This window comes from Sardina pilchardus, chromosome 13, assembly GCF_963854185.1.
Source record: "Sardina pilchardus chromosome 13, fSarPil1.1, whole genome shotgun sequence".
Taxonomy (NCBI): domain Eukaryota; kingdom Metazoa; phylum Chordata; class Actinopteri; order Clupeiformes; family Clupeidae; genus Sardina; species Sardina pilchardus.
This window is the reverse complement of record NC_085006.1, coordinates 4,766,306-4,788,616: the sequence shown is the minus strand read 5'-3', so window position 1 is coordinate 4,788,616 and position 22,311 is coordinate 4,766,306. Positions and strand designations below refer to the sequence as shown.

Below are 22,311 nucleotides of genomic sequence, written 5' to 3'. Positions count from 1 at the left end.
GAACCCATTTACTTTGTAGTTTGGCACGGAGACATTCCAAACAAAAACCAGACATGGAGCAGCAGAAGTCTGAGAGTCTATGTGGCTTAGATTCATGACTTTCATAGAATGCTGCAGTCTAACCTTGATGATTCTGTGTTTTTTTTGTCTATGGCTGCAACAGTAATTTGCAACAAAGTAATAGGCCTATCTACTTATTTATCATTTACATCAAAACTTTACCTATTGGCAACAATTCAGAATGAGAATAAGCAAGCATTTGTAAAAACAGAGAAATAAGGAGAAGCTTATCTCATGGGATAGATGTCAAAATTAAAACACTGAATGGTAGGCCTAAATATTTTTAAAAGGATATCACCAAGAAACTTTCAGAAGCCTACATGAATGATTTTGAGTTTGTAAGTAAGCTATAGATGTTAAGATTAACAGAAATAATACACACATCATTTCATCAAAGCTTTTAGTCGGACATGTAGCCATCCATAGAGTCCTTTTCAATTGGGTTTGTAGCAGGTTTGTAGGCTAATTTAATGCCCTGAGAGATGACCTGAAACCAAAGCTAATAATAAAAAAAAAACACAAGTAAATTAACAAGTTTGAATGTCTCTTCTGCTTTTTCTTTAAAAAAAACATAGGCCTACTTCTACTACTGTCATCTAACACCCTCCCAGTTAAAATCTGATTTGATTGCCTTCTTGTAGGCTTTGGCCATAGACTGTATATAGAACTATATACAGTCTATGGCTTTGGCCTACATATCCCAAAGATGCTCTACATCCTGTAGTGACGTAAAGGAAGTGGGCGTGTCGTGTTGTGTAGACGGATGCCTCCCGTAATTTGTCCAACCGGTGTCGCGCATTTTGCAGAATCACCATGGCGTCTGTGTTGAAAGAAACAGCAGGGCTTTATGAAACATTAAAAACTGAATGGAATAAAAAAAATCCTAACTTGAGTAAGTGTGGTGAAATCCTGAGTAAACTCAAGGTAAGAATTTAACTGGTGTCTATTCTATTGTCACGAAAACAAAGCCAAACTGAGTTATTTAGTCAGGAACGGTCTCAGAATGACATGGCCACTGTCAGTGTTGCTAGCTAACGTTAGCTATGATCATAGAACCTGCTAGTCGGCTAGCTAAAGTAACAAGTCATGTTTGGTACATCCGGAAGACAGAAAAAAGAATCTATGTAATTTAACCGAAATTTGCGGACAGGATTTTAAGCACGTGTATTAGTCATTGTTGCTTATGACCACTTGCTTGTGAAGGCCTTACACCGTTAACAACAGTTGGCGGATGCCAGGTTGCTAACATGATGCCGCTAATTACATTAGCTAGCTAACGTTACTGTTCCACAATAGTTAGCCTGTCTTATTGAAAACAAAGTCGGCGAGAACAGTCACAGTGGATTTGTGATCAGCTTTGTTAAAGTTCTTAAACAGCCGACTTTTAAAACAATTTCCTTGTGCTGCTAGCGAAAGAATGGTCCTACTTTCATATCATGTAATGTTAATGTTAGGCTTGCATATAAACATTAATTTGGTTGGCAAGTTCGCTTTGAACTGCATCTGCAATAAGTAAATGTAACCATAATAACCAATTTAGCACATTATAGTACACGTTGAACGCTCCACTCCTGAATTTCTGTGTACCTAGCTAATAATTTGAAAGTGCTGCTACATACTTCTTAGTATCTTAGTAGCCTGCCTTGTGTTTTCACAGGTCTCTCTTTTGGAGTTGAATTTCCTCCCGACCTCAGGGACAAAGCTCACCAAACAGCAGCTTATTCTTGCGCGTGAGTTTGCCTATCCTTGTGTATTTGCCTTTTTGGGTGAAATTCTGTATTTTCCAAGTTAATTTTTTTGCGCCTTGTAGACACTTCCAGTGCTTGTGTCATATGCCTCTAAACAAACTGATTATTTATTGCAGGAGATGTGCTGGAGATTGGAGCATTGTGGAGTATTCTGAAAAAGGATATCCCCTCCTTTGAGCGATACATGGCACAACTCAAGTGCTACTATTTTGACTACAAGTAATTTCACCATTTTGTTTGTTGTATTTGAAAGTATAACATATGCGGTCACAGGAACCCAACTATTTCAATGGATATATCCACATATGTATCCTATTATTTTTAGTATGTTTTTTTGCCATTTTCTAATTCAAGGGCCCATAAATGTTAACCTCTGTATCTGCTTTTCACAGGGATGAATTGCCAGAGTCAGCCTACATGCACCAGCTACTGGGTCTGAACTTGCTCTTCTTGCTCTCTCAGAATCGTGTGTCTGAGTTTCACACAGAGTTGGAGAGACTGAGCGCTAAAGACATTCAGAGCAATGTATACATCCGACATCCTGTTTCTCTTGAGCAGGTGATTTTGCATTGAAGAGGCAACTTTGCCTTTTTGCATGTCTGTCCAAATAAGTGAATGAAGCAATGTGATGCTGACAATGACTTTGTGTTTATTTGTAGTACTTGATGGAGGGAAGTTACAATAAGGTCTTTCTTGCCAAAGGAAATATCCCTGCAGAGAGTTATACATTCTTCATTGACATTCTGCTCGACACTATCCGGTGAGATGAGAATATTAAAAAAGAACCCTTTATACCGGTGACTAAGGCAGCCATCATACTGTGGTCCACAAAGCAATTTAAGTAATGAAACAACATTCTGTATTTGCTCCTTTGTACATTTCAGTCCTCTTGCCATGTTGGTATTTAATTGTTTTGATCAGGACCAAGATGCCTAACATTTGTCAAAAGTAGCATGAATGAGCTTTACATTTCAACAGAAAATTAATCCAATCTCAACTTGTCATTGTGCCACACCCAGCTTGCTAGTGAAGCACTTAGTGTCACCCAATAGGCTGCTTAACCATACCAGACAATTGGAAAGCTTCCTCTTCTGCTTCTAACCACTTATTGGTGTGATCGCTTCCTTATGTCATTCATTTGCATGTGATGGAAGAGCACATGGGACTAACTCCACTGCTTTGTTTCTGGTAGTGATGAGATAGCTGGCTGCATAGAGAAGGCTTATGAACAAATACAGTTCAACGAGGCCACAAGAGTACTGTTCTTCTCATCACCTAAGAAGATGACCGAGTACGCGAAGAAGGTTAGTTGGTCGTGCATTAACAAATTTCAGTGCCCAGGCTTCGTTGATGTGAATGATTTCTTAATTGGCAGGGCAAAATGTATTCAGCGCTGCGGACACTGGCACCAACATGAGTGCGGTGAACTCCACTTTCGACATTCGATTGCTTGGACGACATTATTCTCAATACAACCCCGCACACCAGTGCCAAACTCTGCCGCCGCCTTTGCTGGTGTGTGGGATTATATTGAGAATAATGGGGTCTACGTATTTGAATTTCGAAAGTACCGCACTTAGGTCAACGCCACTGTCCGCACCCCTTTCCTGTTTCTTCTCGGGGAAGTTGAGTTACTCTGTGGCAACATCTTGCTAAATGGGCTAATTGTTTATATATGTAGGGATTTAAAAAAATCACACAGTACAGATCATACATTGCTGTTCACTGTCGTAATAGCCCACTTTTCCCCTTGCCCCTTTTCTTTGTCTTACAGAGGGGTTGGACTCAGAGTCCTGATGGATACTACTCTTTCAGCTCCCAGCAGCAAAAAACAGAGGAAGCGACGATTCCATCAACAGAACTAGCCCAGCAGGTCATTGAGTATGCACGGCAGCTGGAAATGATTGTGTAATTCAAAGTTGCATGCAGACATTCCCTCCTTATGTGCGCACACACCCATACACAAAAGCTAGACGTACAGGTAGGCAGATGTACATTCAAACTTGGACATGCCTTTACCCTTTGGAGATAAACAGACATGGATCTACCGGGCAGGATATGTATACATCAACAGATAGCTAGTTTATGCTGCAGTACAAGGTCTGTCTTAAGGCTAATTCACATACTTTTCTTTTACACACTTGTGCCTGCCTAGTGTGTTGCAGTATTAAATCTGGAAGTCTGTTTGATTGTGTATATGTCCATGTACTAGGTTACAAGATAAATAAAGTTTGTCACAGTAGCCCTTGATTTTACTCTTTGACAGCCAACATGCATAATTAAAACAAGCCAAATAACTTGCAAATCTTCATACTTCTTCCCATGCAAATAGTCACAATATAATGTATAATCTGCAATGGTAAATCATGGAAAGGAAAAAAGTCTCTCACCACTTTAAACTTGTTCTGTTGCAGCCACTCTTACAGGTGTGTGTTTAATTGTGATCACTTTAATCTGGAAATGTTTTGTGCATTGCACAGGGCAGATATATATGATTCATATGATTTTCAGGTTCAAACATTACAAACACAAACTTAAAAGTTATTTTAGTTTCAGATTTTGCTCTGGAGTGTTTGCAGAATCACTCCATTCCAATGCCCTTGCCTTGTTTCCTAGCAACTGGCAGAGATTTGCTGTGAAAGTTTGTGTTTTTTTTTTTTTTCTGAATTGATAAATTCTTAGTCCCTTTCATGGTTTGTACAGCTATTGATCTGAGAAATGCACATTTTTATTTCTTCAGTGGTCACAGGTTGTGCCCGTTCATAATAAAACTTTTTTGTCCAGATTTGACTGTTTTTTTTTATTATTATTATTATTGTTAATGACTCAACTGTTCTGCTTTTGTTGACCGAAGACGCATAATTACTTTGCAAGAAACATTCTACGTTTTTACAAACATGTCATTTTTTATTGTCTTGTTGGTTTACTGACGGGAATCCTCCCTATCCAGTCGTACACTCAGAGCAATTGAAGCAGCCAGTGATGCTGTGGTGACCCATGAGGGCTCACACAGGTAGTTCCGACTTACATTCAACCTAAAGATAATAACAATTAGAGTCTTGTCACTTTTTAAAAAATTGAAATTCCCCATTAAAGCTTAAGAAGACAAGGAAAGTTGTGTGAGAAAGGTTTGTTGCCTTACCATTGCATTACATTCTTGGGCAGCTTGCCATTCCCCCGGTGCTGACAGCGAACCCTCTGCACACATGACCGATCTGTGGTGAAAGGGTGCCAACGACCTTCAGGCCGTGGGAGAGGCTGTGGAGATGGTGTTGAGGGTTTTGGGCCCTGCATCTTTTCTTCATTTTCTGTATTTGTATCTTCTTTTTTGGTCATTTTGGATTTTGGAGACAAGTGTTTAATTTCAATTGTTGCTGCACTTTGTTTGTCACATCTGGCATTTAATATGTCTGTTGTGGACAAACAATTGGAATTAGAAACAGAAGATAAGGCTGGCCTATATGGAGTGATGATCAGTGAACTTAAAAGTTCACTGTGATCGACATTTGCAGCAGAACAGTCTAAATGTTCTTGTGGAGTTTCAGTGGAAGCAGGAACTTGCTTGGGGCCTGATTTAGGTTTGACTTGCGAAGGCACACATTTAAAACCTTCCTTCACCTTTCCTCTCTCAGTTCTGGATATTTGAGCGGAAACCCTCAGCTGGGTTACTCTGTCTTGCAGTAAAGTTGGGACACCTGCAGCTTGCAGAGCAGCTTTTAGCTCTGTTTGACTGATTTGACAAGGTGAACCACGTATGGCCTTCAGAATGTCTCTCATTTGTGCTTCGTCTGTTAGATCTGTGGTTGGAGCCGAATTTACATTGTGCTCTTGACAAAGTACAGTCTTTGGTGTACCGGTTCTCAGGGCGGGATTTGTCGCTCTTACAGATTGATTTCTTTTTGGTATTGTCGGTGGATTTTGGTTCAAATTGGGGTCTGGTTTGGTATTCTTTAATGGTGCATTGTCTGTCTTCTGTTCTAGCTTTTTAGTTGCATTATCCAGGGAGGGGACTTTTTCCAGTTTGATCATGTTAGAGGAGATGGCAGATTTTTCATTTTGGTTGAGATGTGTTGTCTGCTCAGTAGCTGCTTTGTTTTTTGGTGTAACTCTCTGGTCTGGTGCACCTTTTAGTGGAAGTAGATCGGTAGAGGAGATGTCGCATGTTTGTTGAGGGACAGTGCTACCTTCTTCAGCAGAGTTGTCATCTGTTTGTGTTTCTGTCTCTTTTCCACCATATTTAGATAACCTCAATTTCTTCAACAATTTCACTCTGGCTTCACGTCGGGCAACGTTGATCTTTGGTTGAGACTTTTTAACTGCCTCTGCATAAGAGACTCCATTTAAGGCTCGTTGCACCACTGCCTGCTTTTGAGTGACTGGTGATTCAGGAAGACACTTTTGGTTTTCCACATATGCAAGTCTGTAGAAACAAAATGTCTAATGTTATTTATTGTAGCATGTACAAAAATGTATTTTACACATCTAGTTACAAGCTTTCCAGACAAGGCTCGGATACTGATGCATGCATGACCAAAGGAAGTCTAGAGAAAAGATAGTTCAGCACAATCTAGAGTGAGCCATCCACTATGAAGCACTCACCTGGACATAATTTCTGCATGGGTTTGTTCAGAAATCACAAAAGATGTTTGACTGTTCACGTTGTCATCATTTTCACTCTCTGTGTTGTTGACCACAGTGTTATCAGAGCACAGGGAGGATTCTTCACTTATTTCCGCTGAAGTAATGTTATGGTCTACCGCTGCTACTTCAGATCTTGGAGGACCTTGTGTTTTTTCCGGGGTGGATGCAGTAAAAAGGAAAGGCACTGGAACATCCTGAGAGATGCTGGCTATAGCCTCCCTTAAGACAGTTTCTGGAGTCGAGGCCGGTTTCACAGGTGTTGGGGGTTCAGGCCAGACCTCCTTAGGGATTTGGGGGGGATTACTTTGCCATGGAGATGAAAGAGCAACAGGTCTTGTAGGAGATGCTAAAGCGATGTTCTGAGGAACTGCTTGCGGAGGAATTGATTTTGTAGGATCTGATTTAGGAAGATCTGATTTCAGAGGAACTGGTTTCGGAGGATCTGATTTCGGTGGATCTGATTTCGGTGGATCTGATTTCGTAGGATCTGATTTTGGAGGATCTGGTTTCAGAGGAACTGATTTCAGAGGAACTGGTTTCGGAGGATCTGATTTCCGTGGTTCTGATTTCTGAGGATCTGATTTCGGAGGATCTGGTTTCAGAGGAACTGATTTCAGAGGAACTGGTTTCGAAGGATCTGATTTCCGTGGTTCTGATTTCGGAGGAACTGATTTCAAAGAATCTGATTTAGGAAGATCTGATTTCATAGGAGTGTTGTCTGATACTGATGGGAAGACAAATGAAGAAATGTGGGTTGGAACTGGGCTTTTAACTTCAGGGCGGTTCCAGGAAATATTGTAAGCGCTTGGCTCCTTTGGTACCCTAACTGGGTTTGGTGTAAAAGTTGCTTGGGGTGAAAATGTGGACACTGCTGGACTAGAGTCCACAGGTATTTTGTCTTCATGTGGAGTCTCCACTAGTAACTGCTTTGTGTAGAATGTTGATGTGCCAACGGCAGATGTGAAATCATGAGGAATTCCCTTGAAAAGGTTTGGAGGCACAGGCTTAAAAGCGGTTGGTGGAGACAGTGTAGGGGCCTTGGTCTTATTTCGAAAGCTACTCCATACATCTGTATCTTTCTTCTTTGGCACACTCTCTTGTTTGGTCTCTGGGTTTCCCTTGCTTTGTTGCTCCTGTTCTGAGTGATTGTTTCCCATTTTGGTGCTCTGAGAAGAGAAAAGACATGTTCACATTCAAGTAGTGAGCACTGCTAAATTCTTTCATTATTTATTTTTTATCTGTGTTTTGGCACAAGTTTAGTTTATACTAACAGGGTACAGGCTGTAGAGCGAATGGAGGATTGTTGCAAATATGGCTTCTCTTCAACATTGTTACCTAGGGCCTATATTTGAACAGTTAGGCTAAACATTTTCAATTTTGTCAATCCATTGGCTCATGTTTAGTGCCTACGTGTTCTTTTCGGGTCATCCCTATGTTACCCGGGTCCTATCTTCCATGGTTTTCCCCAAAAGGGTTCTATGTTCCCCGGTCGCAATAAATACCGGGGAGCATAGGACCCTTTTTGGGAAAAGAGGGGAACGTAGGACCCTTTTTACATTTTTTAATGTTCCTGGGTCCCATACAAAGTGGGGAAGATAGGTGCGCTGTTAGCACTCAGATGTGCCGAGATGTGCTCACATGATCTCACCACCAGTGGCTTGCCGCCAGTGATTCTTTACTTTCGCTCACCTTTACTTTAACTAGTTAAGAATAAAAAATAAATCACTAAAATGATGGAAGAAATATAACTAAATGATGATAATAATAATAGCTATCTTTATTTGTATAACACCTTTCATACACAGAGTGCAGCTTAAAGTGCTTTACATTTGGAACATGCAACACAATAATAAAAAGAATCAGTCATTCTGGATTTAAAAAAAAAGTGTTTGGTCCACAATTGGCAAAAAAGTGGTGTGTTTGTTGCAACCTGTCAGTGGACCACTGGAAAACCAATGAAAAAAATGCCAGCAGACCACCAGATTGGCCCTAGGGATCAACCGATATGTTTTTTTCAGGGCCGATACCGATATTAATTATTAAGAAAAAAGGAGGCTGATAACCGATATATAAAACTGTTATTTCAGTTGTCAAAAAGGGGATTAGATAGTAGAATTAAATAATAATAATAATACAAAAGCATTTAATTATGCAAACTTTTCTTTCTTCTTTCGTTACTCTATCTAGCCTAGAAATCTAGACGCCCCTAGCGGCTAGTCGGGGTAGTCTAGCAACTCGGGAGCTGGAGAAATGAAATTTTGACCGGGTCGGTAGGCAGGCTTAACATAATGACAACTGACCTGCGACCAGAAGTTACAACCATTTAGCATCCTGCTACTTGAAATCAAGAAGATGATTCATTTAGCGCTATCCTATTGCGTGGAGAGGGATTTGAATTTGAAAGACAATTGTTTATCCCACCCCTCTGATTGAGCCCTGCTATGGTGAGTTTCTAGACCCTACATGACATGTTGATGTGGGTCTAGCTTGTTAGGCTATACTCAACTTGTAATGTAAATCATGTGTATCATGGTAATCCAAGAGCTGAGTTATAGCATTATTTTCACTATATTGCCAAAAGTATTGGATCACTTGCCTTGACTCGCATATGAACTTAAACTTAAAGTGACATGCCATTCTTAATCCATAGGGTTTATTATGACGTTGGTCCACTCTTTGCTATAACAGCTTCAACTCTGCTGGGAAGGCTTTCCACAAGGTTCATGGGAATTTTCGACCATTCTTCCAGTGCATTTGTGAGGTCACACACTGATGTTGGACGAGGAGACTGGCTCTCAGTTTTTGGCTCTAATTCATCCCAAAGGTGTTCTGTTGGGTTGAGGTCAAAACTCTCTCTGAGCAGGCAAGGTCAAGTTCATCCACACCAAACTGTCTCATGTCTTTAAAGACCTTGCTTTGTGCACTGGTGCACAGTCATGTTGGAACAAGATGGGGCCATCCCGAACTAGGCTATTTTTCCTGTTTACAGTGTTTACATTGTACTGTATGTTGTGTGTGGTGTCTTAAGCTGCTGGGACCTTGAATTTCCCCTTGGGGATCAATAAAGTATCTATCTATCTATCTATCTATCTAGGCTAGGCCCCTTAGTCAGTGAAAGGAAACAAGCGATTTTGGACAATTCCATGCTCCCAACTTTGTACAGTTTGGGGATGGCCACCTGTTCCAAGATGACTGTGCACCATTGCACAAAGCAAGGTCCACAAAGACATGGATGAGAGAGTTTGGTGTGGATGAACTTGACTGGCCTACACAGAGTCCTGACCTTCACCCAGTAGAACACCTTTGAGATGAATGAGAGCCAGTCTTCTCGTCCAACATCAGTGTGTGACCTGACAAATATGCTTCTGAAAGAAAGGTCAAAAATCCCATTAACACACTCTTAAATCTTGTGGAAAGCCCTCCCGGAAGAGTTGAAGCTGTTATAGCTGCAAAGGGTGGACCAACGTCATATTAAAACCTAGGATTAAGAATGGGATATCAAATTCATATACGAGTCAAGGCAATTATCGGCAATACAGCCTGTATTCTTTCTCTGCATTTACACAAGTATCATCGATTGGACCTAGCCTACCTGACTGAAGATTTGTATAGGACCAGCTTTACCAAATGTTGGAAGAAGTTTGTGGTAACATTACTAGGGACTAGGTTTGGGTCAGATTACTTTAAAATGTAGTCCATTACTGAATATAGATTACATGGAAAATTTTGTAATGAGTAATGCAATTTATAGGATTACCCAAAATATGTAATCTTAACATAATCTGATTACTTTAGAATTACTTTTTACACAACCTGCACACGATATAGGCCTAAATATTCTTATTTTCCACAGTCTTTAATTCAGATGTGTTCATTAGCCTCCTTGGAGATATTACCAAGTAGGCTACTGGATGCGTTTTCCCCAGACTGGAACAGCCTATCGGTTGACGTCTCCTCCATCTTGTGTTTAGATTTGAACCTTTTTCTTGCCAAGAAATTAGGCAAACTAATTGGCAAAATGAATGGGCTGCTTGTTGCTTGCATGACACAGTGTAATCACATAATGCCAACAATGTAACTTTAATCTGATTACACATTTTTATTGTAATATGGATTGATAAGTTGCTGATTTTTGTAATCTGATTACGCAATAAAGATTACATCCATTAATGTTACTACCCAACCCTAGTTAGAATTTCCGGAAGCTGTGTTGTCTCATTTGTCCACCCTAGGCTATGCAATCTTGACATTAAAGGAGAGTTATGAGATAAGGTTTAAGGTTCATTTACGAGAACACGTGCAACCGCGTAGGGTAGATTAACCCTGGACCAGGCCTGTAGACCTGTTCGCAATTTGGTGTTTTTCTCAATTTAGAGTTAGTAGGTCCCTAGACATGGTAAATCACAGGGGTGCTTATCCGCCATAGTGCCACAAATTACTTAATGGTCAAATCAAATAGGGCCATTATTGGCTGTGATGAAAATCCAACTTTTTTGTTTCTGAATGTATGTAATTCATCAGTTTAGGCTTATTATGGTATGTGGAATTGATTGCTGATATTGTTATGACCATATTGGGTGATTTTGACCTGAAAAAGTCATGGTCATGGTCATTTTCCTATTCTAATTAATCTCAAAAAGACATGCAAACTAACTCAAATGTACAATCTGCCCTTATACTGTGCACTAGATAGTTCATAGAAAATACAGTAAGTAAACAGTTGTATTTGATCAAATGTAGTCAAATTGAAAAGATTTCCAAGGTTGGGGTGTGAGTCGGTTAAATGTCATTATGTCCAGGCTCTCACTAGGATTCTGATTCTGGAGGATGTGATCAGGTTGCTCCAGTGGGAGATGTTCTGGCAACACAAGAACAAAGCAGAACATCCAGTACTAGCAAATCAACGCTGCACAGAGCAGTTTGAGGCCTTGATTGAACAAGTGCAGAAGTTGAATCAGGACTTTCTGGAGTTCGAGAGGGAGTGGGAAGCGAAGTCAGAGCTCTGGCAATTCTTTGGAGTTTGGCTGGAATTGGTGGCAGTCATCAAAAATGCTGTAGTCTCCGAAAGAGAAGGAAACTGGAACCTACACATGGCTACTATAGAGGATTCTACAGTATACCAATCTTTGCATGACCTTAGTCATGACTCATGGTATCTTGAACAAATTAAGGTGTTTACACATCCTGAGCTCTACTGGAACTTCTCTATAGGCCAGTGGGTTGTACAGGATTGCCCTGGCCTGTTCTGTGCTGTGAGTGGTGACATGAAGGTTGAGCAGACCATCCAGCAAGTGTCAAAGTGTTCTGTAAGAGCCACACACAATGCAAATGCTGTACCAGAGTTTGAGCTCTTGTTCCATGAGATTGGGATGATCACTGATATCTTCAACTTTCTCACCAACAACCACACTTTGAAATAGAAAGAATGCCATCTCCAATATACACTGAGCAGTACTCGCAGTCAACCAAAGTCAACGAAATGTTTTCAAAGCTGCTGGACTTCGTGCTAGAGCAGCAGAATCCATACTCAGTGACAGTCAATATGCATGTTCTACTGCACAATCTGCTCACCAAGCAGGCTGTTGACCACACCCATCCCTCAGTAACTTGACAAGTTCTGGGCGTCTGGGGAGAACAAGCGGAATCTCCAGCGATCAGCTCAGGATATAGTGTGCAATCGAGCCGGTGGCCATGCTACTGTCATTGTCAACTCTGTTGTCATTGATGATGAGGTGCTACCAGCGAAGACAGGTGGTAGCGAAGAGATCCCAGACCTCTTGAACTGGATTTAGAAGGCTGATGCCCGGTTGCTGGTGCATGTTGAGTGGGCTGTTCGTGTAAAGCAGTGCACGAGAGTTGTTGTAATCTCCAGTGACACAGACACCTTTGCATTGCTTCTCCACTACTGCCCATACTTCCAAGAGTTCGGAATGAGGGAGATCTGGCAGCAGTATGGCACTGGTGAGAGGCAGCGAATGCTTCCACTCCATCAAGCAGTCTCTCGTCTTGGATCATCGACTGTATGAGCAAGGTGGGGACTAATCATGCTGCTATGGCTTCTGACCCAGTCCAATACTTAGCCAACTTGGGAGAAGCAGACACCTTGACAGAGCAAGATGCATTTTGATGGCTTCAGGGACATGTACACCAGTAGGCCTATTCTGGTTCATACGGCATGCCACTTCCTTGCAACAGCCAAGGACCCCAAAGCAAGACTAGACCCAATGGAACATGGGTGGACGGAGCACTTTGGCACACTCCTGCCATCAAAATGTCTGAAGCCCTTACCACACGTCTGCTCACAGTATGTAAGTGTGCAGGGAAGGATGGAATCGTTGATGTGGATGTGGTACATGCACCGTATTCTGCCATGGAAAAATGGAAAAATCATCCTGTAGCAACCCATCCCACTAATATGCATGTACACAGGTGCACTTTTAGTTAATTTGGTATGGTGTAATTTGCTACATAGTTTTATTTGCACCCAATTGTTCTATTTTATATTATTGTATTGCATTATTGTAGGCCTACTGCTTATTGCATTGTAACATCCAATTAAAAAGTTCAAAGGGGATGTCTATAATCATAATCATAGTCTTCTTATAATTCAAAAATAATATTCTGGAAAAAAATACAGTAAAAATGATTAAGTATACAGCAAAAAAAAAATCTTAATACAGTTATGATGTTGACATACATTTGCCTACATGATCCTAATATATATTAGCAATGAATGTTAAATGTAGCCTAAGATTTAGTAGAATTAGACTTGTTTTTATTCCTAATAATGACCAAATTATGGCCAAGGTCTTGCTTCAGCCTAGGAAAATGACCTGGACCATGACCTTTTGAGGTCAATATCAGTATCACCCGCGTAATGGCCATATTTGATTTGACCATTAATTCGTGGCGGAGGAGCACGTCTGTGATTTTTCATGTCTAGATAATAAGAAAGTCCCCTAACACCAAATTGCGAATGGGTCTACAGGTCAGGTACTGGATTATACAGTATATCATTATAGTAAGTTAACAAATCGTCTGCTAATGCTTTGCAAAATTCTTTGAAAAATGTCATAGTCATCTAGCCTAATATCGTTATCACACGCAGGTAACCTAAATTAAAATTAGCTAAATTATCCTAAATTCGAGATGCTAATCGGATTAGCTTCCACTAAGCATGTAGCCTAAACGTAGTAGGCTTATTTGTAACGTTAATGTTGCATCTGCAACTCTACAGTAGCATATCGGACTAACGGACTAACCTACCTCGCTAATCACGGACACATCACAGCAGATCCAGTAAACCTTCTTGTTGGCCAAGGCTGCACGTCAAGGATTATAACTTTTACAACCCTCGCTTGATAGTTTAATCTGTCTAATGTGTCGTACGTTGTTATTCAAAGAAACAAACAAATTGAATCAAAACATACAGGTCTTTCAACCAGAGGTTCTAGAGCGCTCTAGAATCTTTTTTTTCTCTCTCAGCACTTGTCTCTGCTGTAGGCCTTTGCCTATTTAACCCTAGCCGTGGAGAAGTTGAATAGTTAGGCTAGCCTAGCTTACTTTACTACAGCAACATCCTGAAAACAAACTTTGGTGGACAGTATTGTAGTCTAGAATTTCTAGAGATAAGGGTCTGGTTTGGCCCATATAGGATAGCCCGTGGTTTAATCAACATTTCCAGTTTGAGGAGCATGACATCATAAGCCAGACATCATGAGAACAGAGTTAAGAAAACTCGCTTTTTGAAAAATTAGAAAGGCCTCTATATATTTTACCATTGCTTATCCGTTAATATTATATTACGTGACATCCAAATAACTCGTTCATTGGGTAAAGTTATGTAGACCTAACCTTCTCTAACACTAGGCGTGTTTCAGTCAGCGCTGTGAACATGAATGAGTTTTGAATGAATGGACACAAGGCACGAGCTAGTAGAAATATTATCATGGCTCCCCTTCGTGCACCAGGCAGCGAGTGAGTGACATGGGAAGGAGCTGTCCGTAGTGCTGAAAGAGACATCTCTTTTTGGGGGGGCTTTCGGCGCAGCCGATAACAAGTGATTTTTCATGATACATAATGACAGTTTATATTTCAGCCTATCTCGTAGTTTTAAAACAATGTGTGTGTATAGTAGCCTAGCTTATGTCGCCGGACGTGCCGTTTCTATAGCCACTCGTAGGTCAGGCTATCTCATATCTCCTAAACGCGACGTTGGGGTTTACCGTTGCAAGTAATTATAACATCGGGTCATCTGCATTCATCTTAGATTAATATTTTGTCGCCTACATTGTAGCCATGGCTATTGGCTATCTGTAACCTGCCTGTGGCGCTACTGTTTCCCGCAATAACGCACGTTTGGGTCAGTGGTTTTTGTGTAAGAAAATACATTCATTGATCGCCTTGTAGAAATTTAGATTCTCGACTTGCCTTTAGTGTCAACCCTGTGGAGTCTATGTTGTGAGAGACTATGTGAGGCAGTTTAACGGTATCTAGTCTGAAAGGAAGGCGGCAGGTAGAGTATGAGGACAAGAAACAGGGTGGGAGTAATTGAGAGAGGGTGAGGGAGGGTGAGGGAGGGAGGATGCTGCCGCTGCCAGCGGAAAATGGCTGCTGCAACCTCGAGCCCATCCTGATACACCAAAACGACATAAAGGTGGAAAGTAAAAAGAGACGAACATGAGAGCAGCCAGAGGGACCGACAGACAACGGGAGTGAGGGAAAGGAGTCGAGTGTGAGCCGAGAGGGGGGATTAAAAAGGAGACCGGGGGGCACAAGCTCGAAGCAACGGGCAACACCAAGTCATGGAGGGCGAGTAAGTCTTCACATTTTTTATTTGCCAAAGCACAAAATTGAACACAGAGACATGCATCGAGGATAGACTAATGGTGCTCTGTTCCTTTGTCATAACTGAAAACCCGCCATACGATCAACCACAATTCTACACATACAATTATATTGTTGGTAATAAATATTACGTAGGCTAGTATCGGCAGTATACACCCTGTTCTCCATACATCCGCGCAAATGTGTGGTAAATACGTACTTATATGGTTCGAGTTCTAAATGACAACTACATAGTGGAGCTGTAAAAAAGAGCTTCTTTGCCACTTCAAAGACAAACACGGGGATAGTTTGTGTTTTGGCCATGATACGCAATGGGAATTGGCACATAGCAGTCAGGAGGAGGTGTGAAGACTTCTCCTCTTAACCATTAAATACATCCGTGAATCTACAACTGTGTTGAAGAAATGGACAAAAATATGGCGAGTTTTCTACCCACGTCGCAGGAAGGCGAACCATCTCTGAAAGGTGTAGCGCGCGGGTGATAGTGTTATGATTTTTATCAACGCGCCTCGGCTTTCATTATGATTTTTAAAGCCAAACTTTATGAATGAAATGTGATTTTTTTCCCTCTCACCCGCTTCTCAACCCCCTCCTCCTTTCTTTTTCTTATGTCGCCCCCACCCCCAACTCTCGCTTCCTCCATCTCTCCTCTCACCCACTCATTTCTTCTTTATAGTCGATGGTAGTTGATTTCCGTGTTACAGCACATCCGATTGAATCAGCCAGTTTTATTGTATTTCATTCATAAAATAAGAGGTGTTGGATTGTGTGTATATCTCCCTCCCTCTCTTCTCTCCCTCTCTCTCTCTCTCTCACACACACACACACACACACACACAGAGAGAGAGAGAGAGAGAGAGAGAGTGTGTGTCTGTGTGTGTGTATATGTACGTGCGCGCGCCCGCGCGCAGAACTGGCGATAGGTGGAGAGAAGATAACGCAATTTCTTACAATTGTTGAAACAATAATGTCATTGGTATTAAATAAAACTTGTTTCGCAATGACCATGAGCACGAAATAGCTTTCGGTAAACGCTACATAGCTCAAATTGAGAACCGTCCTAAAGCTTTAAGAGATCCAGGCCTCGTATGGCGATGGGCGCGTTCATTGATACATCTCTGTGAGAAATGCACTCATTCTTTCCTCCACCTTCCTCCCGGTCATTCGCTCCAGAGGCAATCGCAGTTTGTCTTTCCCATCCCTAGTCATTTCCATTTGCTTTACTGATGCAGTGTTGAACAAAAGAACCTGTACATGTCTCAGTTCTACGATGCGCCTTCATGCAGTTTGGCGTTTTCGTTTGTGATGTGTAGTTGAGAGATCGTCGCTGCGTTTTATTTGTGTCGCTGCTTTTTAAATGAGATTAGATTTACCTTGACCACGTGATCGTCCATTAAAAAATTACTCTGCTCTATCTCATTGAAATGAAGGTGCCCCCACTGATTGTGTTTTCCCCGACAGAATAATTCATACCAATACGAACATCCAAATATAGCTGTAAGCAGCAATGTGGGGGCCTAGCAGCCTAGATGACACCGTTGCCATGGAAACTTTATGGGGTTTTTTTATGCCAAGGGCAAGGTGTCAAGCACTCACAGCCAGTTTCATGGCAATGGACTAAAGATTGGCCAAGTTATGACCTCACTTCCTGTTTGGCGCCCTCGCTGCAAATTTTGATTGGCTATATTGGGCTTGACCTGAAGATGATCTATGCCAAATTCCATGTGTTCTATGAAATCCAGTACTGTCACCATTTTAATGTAGCGTATTTTTCTTGCAAGCTCCTCAACAGGTATTCACTCCAACAAGTTTTTCCTAAATATAGTGCCCCTAGACGCCAGATAATGCAACTTTCTTGTGCATCCTCACAATCAGGTCCTTTGTCCATTTACTAAGTTTGGTTTTGATACATCAATGCGTTGATATGAGCTCACTTCCTGTTTGGTGACTTTGCCACCACTTTTGATTGGCTATATCGGTTGAACGTGTTCGCAAATCAAGTGACTTCTGTGGGGCTTGGTCTGAAGATCAACTTTGCCAAATTTAATGAAAAATGGACAAAATGTGTGACTAATTTGGGAGGAAGTCCAATGTTGCCGAAATTGACGTCATGGGGTGTGCTGAACTTAATCCAAGGATTCCAACGGTATCTCATTTTTGAAAAACAAGTGTTACGTGCATGGATGCAACTCCAACTCTGACCCATTGTTAGCGCTTGAGGTGCAGTCATGAAACTTGGTTAAATGAATCAATCTTTGCTACTAGGCCCCCAAATACACAGGCTGATGCTGTTTATTTGTGTGGTTTAAAAGGATAATGTCACTGTTGATGCAGATCATATGTCTCTTAAGTCCTCCCAAATAGCAATCATATGGTACCGCTGCCACCTATCACCATTTTGATAAAAAAAATCACCATGTGAATATGTGGACTGCATATTTGGGCTGAGCTTCTCACAACCATTGTCTTGTTTTATTATGAATTACTTGTGATAACAGTTTCTTTGCAGCATAGTGTTCTCTGTGAATGAAGCATTTCTCTTTAATGGCTAGATTTCAAATGGCTTTCAAGCAGCATACAGCCGAGTCTACAGGAAAGTTCCCATTCCATGTTATGACACGGCTCATTCATATGAGTAGTAATTGACATTGTAAGCTGTGTTGGATGTGGCCTCTGCTGGTGTTCAGTTCAGTGTTTAGCCAGCTGCTGCACTCACTCCTCTTCCTTCCCCAACAGTGTGCGTGTTCGTGCAGTGGTCATGACACGAGATGACGTCGGGTGGGTGCAACTCGGAGGTGGTGGCCTTAGTCATGTGGTCATCTGTAAAGGGCGGAGTCCTGATGGTCGGGGGCGGAGAGAGTACATCATACACGGAGAGCGGCTGCGCGATCGAGCAGTGAGTGTGTGCGTGTGTGTTAAGGCCTGTCCTCTGATTACAATGCCTTTGTTTTTTTTTCTCTTGTTCCCTTTCCAAAAACTCTCAGTCCCCACCACAGGGACCACCCCCCCAAACCCCCATAACCCAGTCTGGGTCTTGTGGAAGGTGTCTGGCCTATCTAGATGCCTCCATTTCTAATGGCTCAGTAACCTTCTCCCCCTTCCCCATTTGTGCAGCCCGTGCTGGAGTGTCCTGTGCAGAAGGGCCTGGTGTACAACAAGGTGAACCCCATTTTCCATCACTGGCGGGTGGAGGACAGGAAGTTTGGTCTGACTTTCCAGAGTCCTGCTGAAGCCAGCTCCTTTGAGAAAGGCCTTCAAAGTGTCCTTGACAAACTGGAGAGAGGTACAGACAGATAGTCTTCAATTAGCAATGACAAATAAAGGAGAACTGGAAAATGTGTGTGTTGCTTATGATGTCAAATAGGTCTCAACAAAGCTCCATTGTCAGGGGATCTGTTGTGAACCTGGTGTGCTCCTGTTGCTACATCTTGAAGTGTTGTACTTAAGATTAACCAACATAAATCACATTATTGTTCAGGGGTAGAATTATTTGAGGTACAAAAAGGTACACTTTCATACCACTTCTTCTTCATCCTTCCTCCTCTTGTTTTGTAGGATCAGACTCTCCCTCTTCCTCGACTCCAGAGGAGGGCGACTTAGATGATGACGGTCAAGCAGTGAGTACCTTTTTGACTGTCAGCCATTTCTATTCCAGAAGTCATGAACATTTTGATTAGAAATGTCAGATTATGCTACACTAACATTTATGCAGAATTGTACTCCAACCTGTCATTTCTGTGTAGTAGTATTTGCTGTTCTGTTCAGGAGGTGGAGGTAGAGAAATCTAATGTTTAGACTTTTTTCACTTAAGGAAAGTCCTATTTTGAGTGCACTCTTTTGAATAAGAATAGTCCCTGAAACCCTCAGTGTGATGGAGGGGAACAAGGGTACAAAGCTTTCACACTAGCACAGTTTATTGAATCCTGTACGTCCTGTACTGTAAGTACAGATATGAACTTCTATGAGCCAGTGAGCTCTTACTGTCAAGATACATTGATAGTGAGCAAGATAGAGGGGATGTTTGAGACTGGAGGCTGAAGTGGGGTCGAACCTCTGCCTTATACAGAAGCCTTGTATATAAGTACAGTCATTTACCATTTTTGTTATATGTGCAGTGTGGCTATGAGGAAGTGTACACATTTGATGACTGCAGTCTGTTGCAGTATGAGGGAGTGTATGAGTGTGATGGCTTGCTGTCTGTGTTGGTCTCTTATATGCAGAAGCTATGAAGAAGTGTATAAGTGTGATGACTTGCAGTCTGTGCCAGTATGAGGAAGTGTAGGGGTGTGCTAACTTGCGGTCTGCCAGTATGAGGAAGTGTGTTGACTTGCTATCTGTGCCAGTCTCATATATGCAGTGAGCTATGAAGAAGTGTATGAGTGTGTTGATTTGCTATCTGTGCCAGTCTCATATATGCAGTGAGCTATGAAGAAGTGTATGAGTGTGTTGATTTGCTATCTGTGCCAGTCTCATATATGCAGTGAGCTATGAAGAAGTGTGTGAGTATGATGTTGCCTTGTAGTCTGTGTCAGTCTCATACAGTATATGCACTATGGCTGTAAGGAAGTGTATGAGTGTGATGACTTGTAGTCTGTGTCAGTCTCATACAGTATATGCACTATGGCTGTAAGGAAGTGTATGAGTGTGATGACTTGTAGTCTGTGTCAGTCTCATACAGTATATGCACTATGGCTGTAAGGAAGTGTATGAGTGTGATGACTTGTAGTCTGTGTCAGTCTCATACAGTATATGCACTATGGCTGTAAGGAAGTGTATGAGTGTGATGACTTGTAGTCTGTGTCAGTCTCATACAGGCAGTGATTCGTCTGCTAATAGTAAGCAGGAGATGCTGCCCAAGCCCATCACCATAGTGACTAGCAAGTCGTCCTCTTCATGCTTTGTGCGATCTGCCACAGAGGACTTTGGCTATGGATCAGGGCATGCTGTTACCACACAGACGACCCCTGCTCAGGTGATCAAACAACAAACACATAAACCACAAACTTCTCATTTACATTTCATTGGAATCCCATAGAGATTCTGACATAGTTTTGAGGAAGTTGGATTCGCAATGCTTAGCATATGACATCAGAGGTGCGTTCAAGTTCACAAACATAGGCGAACGTTTTTGAACGTTCGCAAGCAGTATTCCGTTGGCCTTGAGTTTTTGGCGAACGTTTGCTAACAATCGCTAACAGTCTGAGGAGGTAGTGCGCCGCGAACATACAGTGAAACTGGACGTGAGTTTGACGAACGCAACAATGCAATTACTGTTAGAATGGAATGTTAACACCAAATCGTTCAAATTGAACTGTTCAAAGAAAACATGTTCAGCACAAACGTTCGCCACTGTTTGCCAAATTTGAACGCACCTCAGGCAGCATGAGAGTGTAACCCTGCGTGTGCTGGTGGCTCACTTGTGTCCTCTCCCCTTTAGATCCACACACGGCCAGTGGTGCTGCAGCAGCATGTGTGCCAGGTGACGGCGTCGGTGCTGAACCCCCCATCCCCACCGCCCCCTCCGCCCGCCCCGCCCACCCCTCCCCTGGCACCTCCCCCCTCCTCCCCGATCTCCCCCACCATCTCTCTCCTGGAGGAGGGCGACCCCTGCAAGCACCTGTTTAGGGACTACGGGGACTACCGTCACGGGAACACGGTGGGAGGCATCACGGGGGGCGTGGTGGTGGGCACGGGGGCGGAGAAGGAGGTGTGCGTGGTGCGCTTCGAGAAGGAGCTGGCCGGCGTGGGCACGGCCGGCTGCGAGGTCACCATCTCCCTGGACCCAAAGGGCTCCGGCCGCCACCTGTCCTCGCCCACCTGCACAGCCATGCCCAACGCCATGTCAGGGACATCTCCGACGGGGGGCTCGCCCCAGGAGACGGGCAAGGGCTCGCCCTCGCCGTGCTGCATCCACACCTCGCTGGCCACGCCCCGCTCTCGGACTCGCAGGAGAGGCGGCGGCGGGGGTGGCGGCGGCGGCAGCGTGGCGGGCGGGGGAGACGCCATCTCGCCCGACGAGGACAGCCCGTGCCCCGAGGGCCTGTCGTCGTGCTCGTCGCGCTGCGTCTACTGCCGCTCGGTGTTCATCACCGCCGACAACGGGCGGGGCCGCTGCCGGGACGCGCCCGACCCCGCGCTGCACTGCCTGCGCCAGTGGACGTGCGTGTGGTGCGCCGAGAGCCTGCTCTACCACTGCATGTCGGACTCGGAGGGCGAGTTCTGGGAGCCGTGCTCGTGCGAGGACTCGCCGGGCGGCCGGCCGCACCCGCTGTGCTGCGCCCGCTGGCTGGCGCTGCTGGCGCTCTCGCTCTTCGTGCCCTGCATGTGCTGCTACCTCCCGCTCCGCGCCTGCCTGCGCTGCGGCGAGAGGTGCGGCTGCTGCGGCGGCAAGCACAAGGCGGTGCGGTGAGGGCCGGGGGGCGGGGGGGGTTGGGGGGGGGGGTTTGGGGAGGGGGGGCCGTGGGGGTGGAGCGGTGGGACGGGCGGGGCCTGGGACAGAAAGAGAGATGGAGAGAGGGATGGAGAGAGGGATGTCAGTGGGATCGGAGGAGGTGTGTTTCGGCGGGATCCAAAGGGTTCGTTGTCAGGCTGCGTCGGGCTGGGAGACATGAGGAGATGAGAGGAGAAGAGAAGGAGCACAGAGAACTGTGAGAACGACGCCAGTCATTCCCAGCTGGAGTGCCAGACCTCGCTCCCATCCACCTTAATGGTAATACTCCCCCACATCTCCACCTCATGGCTTCGTGCTGCATTCCATTGTTAACTCTATATGTGCCCGTAGGGCACTAGCCTGCCTATAGATGTGGGCTGTTGAGTTCTACTATCCCAGATGCCTCTCACATGAGCTAACTGGTTATTGGCTGGGTCGAATGGTCACTTTGGGAGTAGAGGGAGAGTTGTAGAGGAAGTGGTAATGATGTGTAAACTGTTTCAGTCATGAAGTTTGTTTCTCATTTCTTTCATCTCAGGATGAAAACTCAAAAAACAAAATGTTTATTAGTATTCTTGCCATTTT

At 43.4% G+C, this 22,311-nt stretch overlaps 3 protein-coding genes across 3 annotated transcripts; 2 read left to right on the top strand and 1 right to left on the bottom strand.

Moving 5' to 3' along the window:
• Positions 1–834: 834 nt before the first annotated feature.
• psmd8 (proteasome 26S subunit, non-ATPase 8) lies at positions 835–4,591 on the top strand. Its single transcript, XM_062552579.1, has 7 exons — positions 835–984; positions 1,718–1,790; positions 1,925–2,027; positions 2,201–2,366; positions 2,468–2,568; positions 3,001–3,112; positions 3,583–4,591. The coding sequence occupies exons 1-7, from the start codon at positions 874–876 to the stop codon at positions 3,718–3,720; spliced, it is 804 nt and encodes a 267-aa protein (XP_062408563.1). The 5' UTR covers positions 835–873; the 3' UTR covers positions 3,721–4,591.
• Positions 4,592–4,687: 96 nt separating this feature from the next.
• On the bottom strand, positions 4,688–13,833 carry LOC134099637 (uncharacterized). Its single transcript, XM_062552578.1, has 4 exons — positions 13,716–13,833; positions 6,408–7,615; positions 4,951–6,228; positions 4,688–4,843 (listed from the first exon to the last, which is right to left on the bottom strand). Exons 2-4 carry the CDS (start codon positions 7,604–7,606, stop codon positions 4,732–4,734), a joined length of 2,589 nt encoding a protein of 862 aa, XP_062408562.1. The 5' UTR covers positions 7,607–7,615; positions 13,716–13,833; the 3' UTR covers positions 4,688–4,731.
• Positions 13,834–15,173: 1,340 nt separating this feature from the next.
• On the top strand, positions 15,174–21,705 carry spred3 (sprouty related EVH1 domain containing 3). The gene is made up of 7 exons (XM_062553075.1): positions 15,174–15,264; positions 18,033–18,192; positions 18,411–18,579; positions 18,775–18,791; positions 18,897–18,913; positions 20,091–20,268; positions 20,734–21,705. The coding sequence occupies exons 1-7, from the start codon at positions 15,254–15,256 to the stop codon at positions 21,703–21,705; spliced, it is 1,524 nt and encodes a 507-aa protein (XP_062409059.1). The 5' UTR covers positions 15,174–15,253.
• Positions 21,706–22,311: the final 606 nt, after the last annotated feature.

Excerpts from the sequence above, each read along its gene's own strand:
- LOC134099637 (XM_062552578.1), bottom strand. The coding sequence starts at position 7,606 with ATGGGAAACAATCACTCAGAACAGGAGCAACAAAGCAAGGGAAACCCA. Across the intron at positions 6,229-6,407 it reads CATGCAGAAATTATGTCCAG|ACTTGCATATGTGGAAAACC; the intron begins GTGAGTGCTTCA and ends TTGTTTCTACAG. Across the intron at positions 4,844-4,950 it reads CCCAAGAATGTAATGCAATG|GTTGAATGTAAGTCGGAACT; the intron begins GTAAGGCAACAA and ends TATTATCTTTAG.
- spred3 (XM_062553075.1), top strand. Across the intron at positions 18,193-18,410 it reads AGCGGCTGCGCGATCGAGCA|CCCGTGCTGGAGTGTCCTGT; the intron begins GTGAGTGTGTGC and ends CCATTTGTGCAG. Across the intron at positions 20,269-20,733 it reads CACAGACGACCCCTGCTCAG|ATCCACACACGGCCAGTGGT; the intron begins GTGATCAAACAA and ends TCTCCCCTTTAG.
- psmd8 (XM_062552579.1), top strand. The coding sequence starts at position 874 with ATGGCGTCTGTGTTGAAAGAAACAGCAGGGCTTTATGAAACATTAAAA. Across the intron at positions 985-1,717 it reads AAATCCTGAGTAAACTCAAG|GTCTCTCTTTTGGAGTTGAA; the intron begins GTAAGAATTTAA and ends GTGTTTTCACAG. Across the intron at positions 2,569-3,000 it reads ATTCTGCTCGACACTATCCG|TGATGAGATAGCTGGCTGCA; the intron begins GTGAGATGAGAA and ends TGTTTCTGGTAG.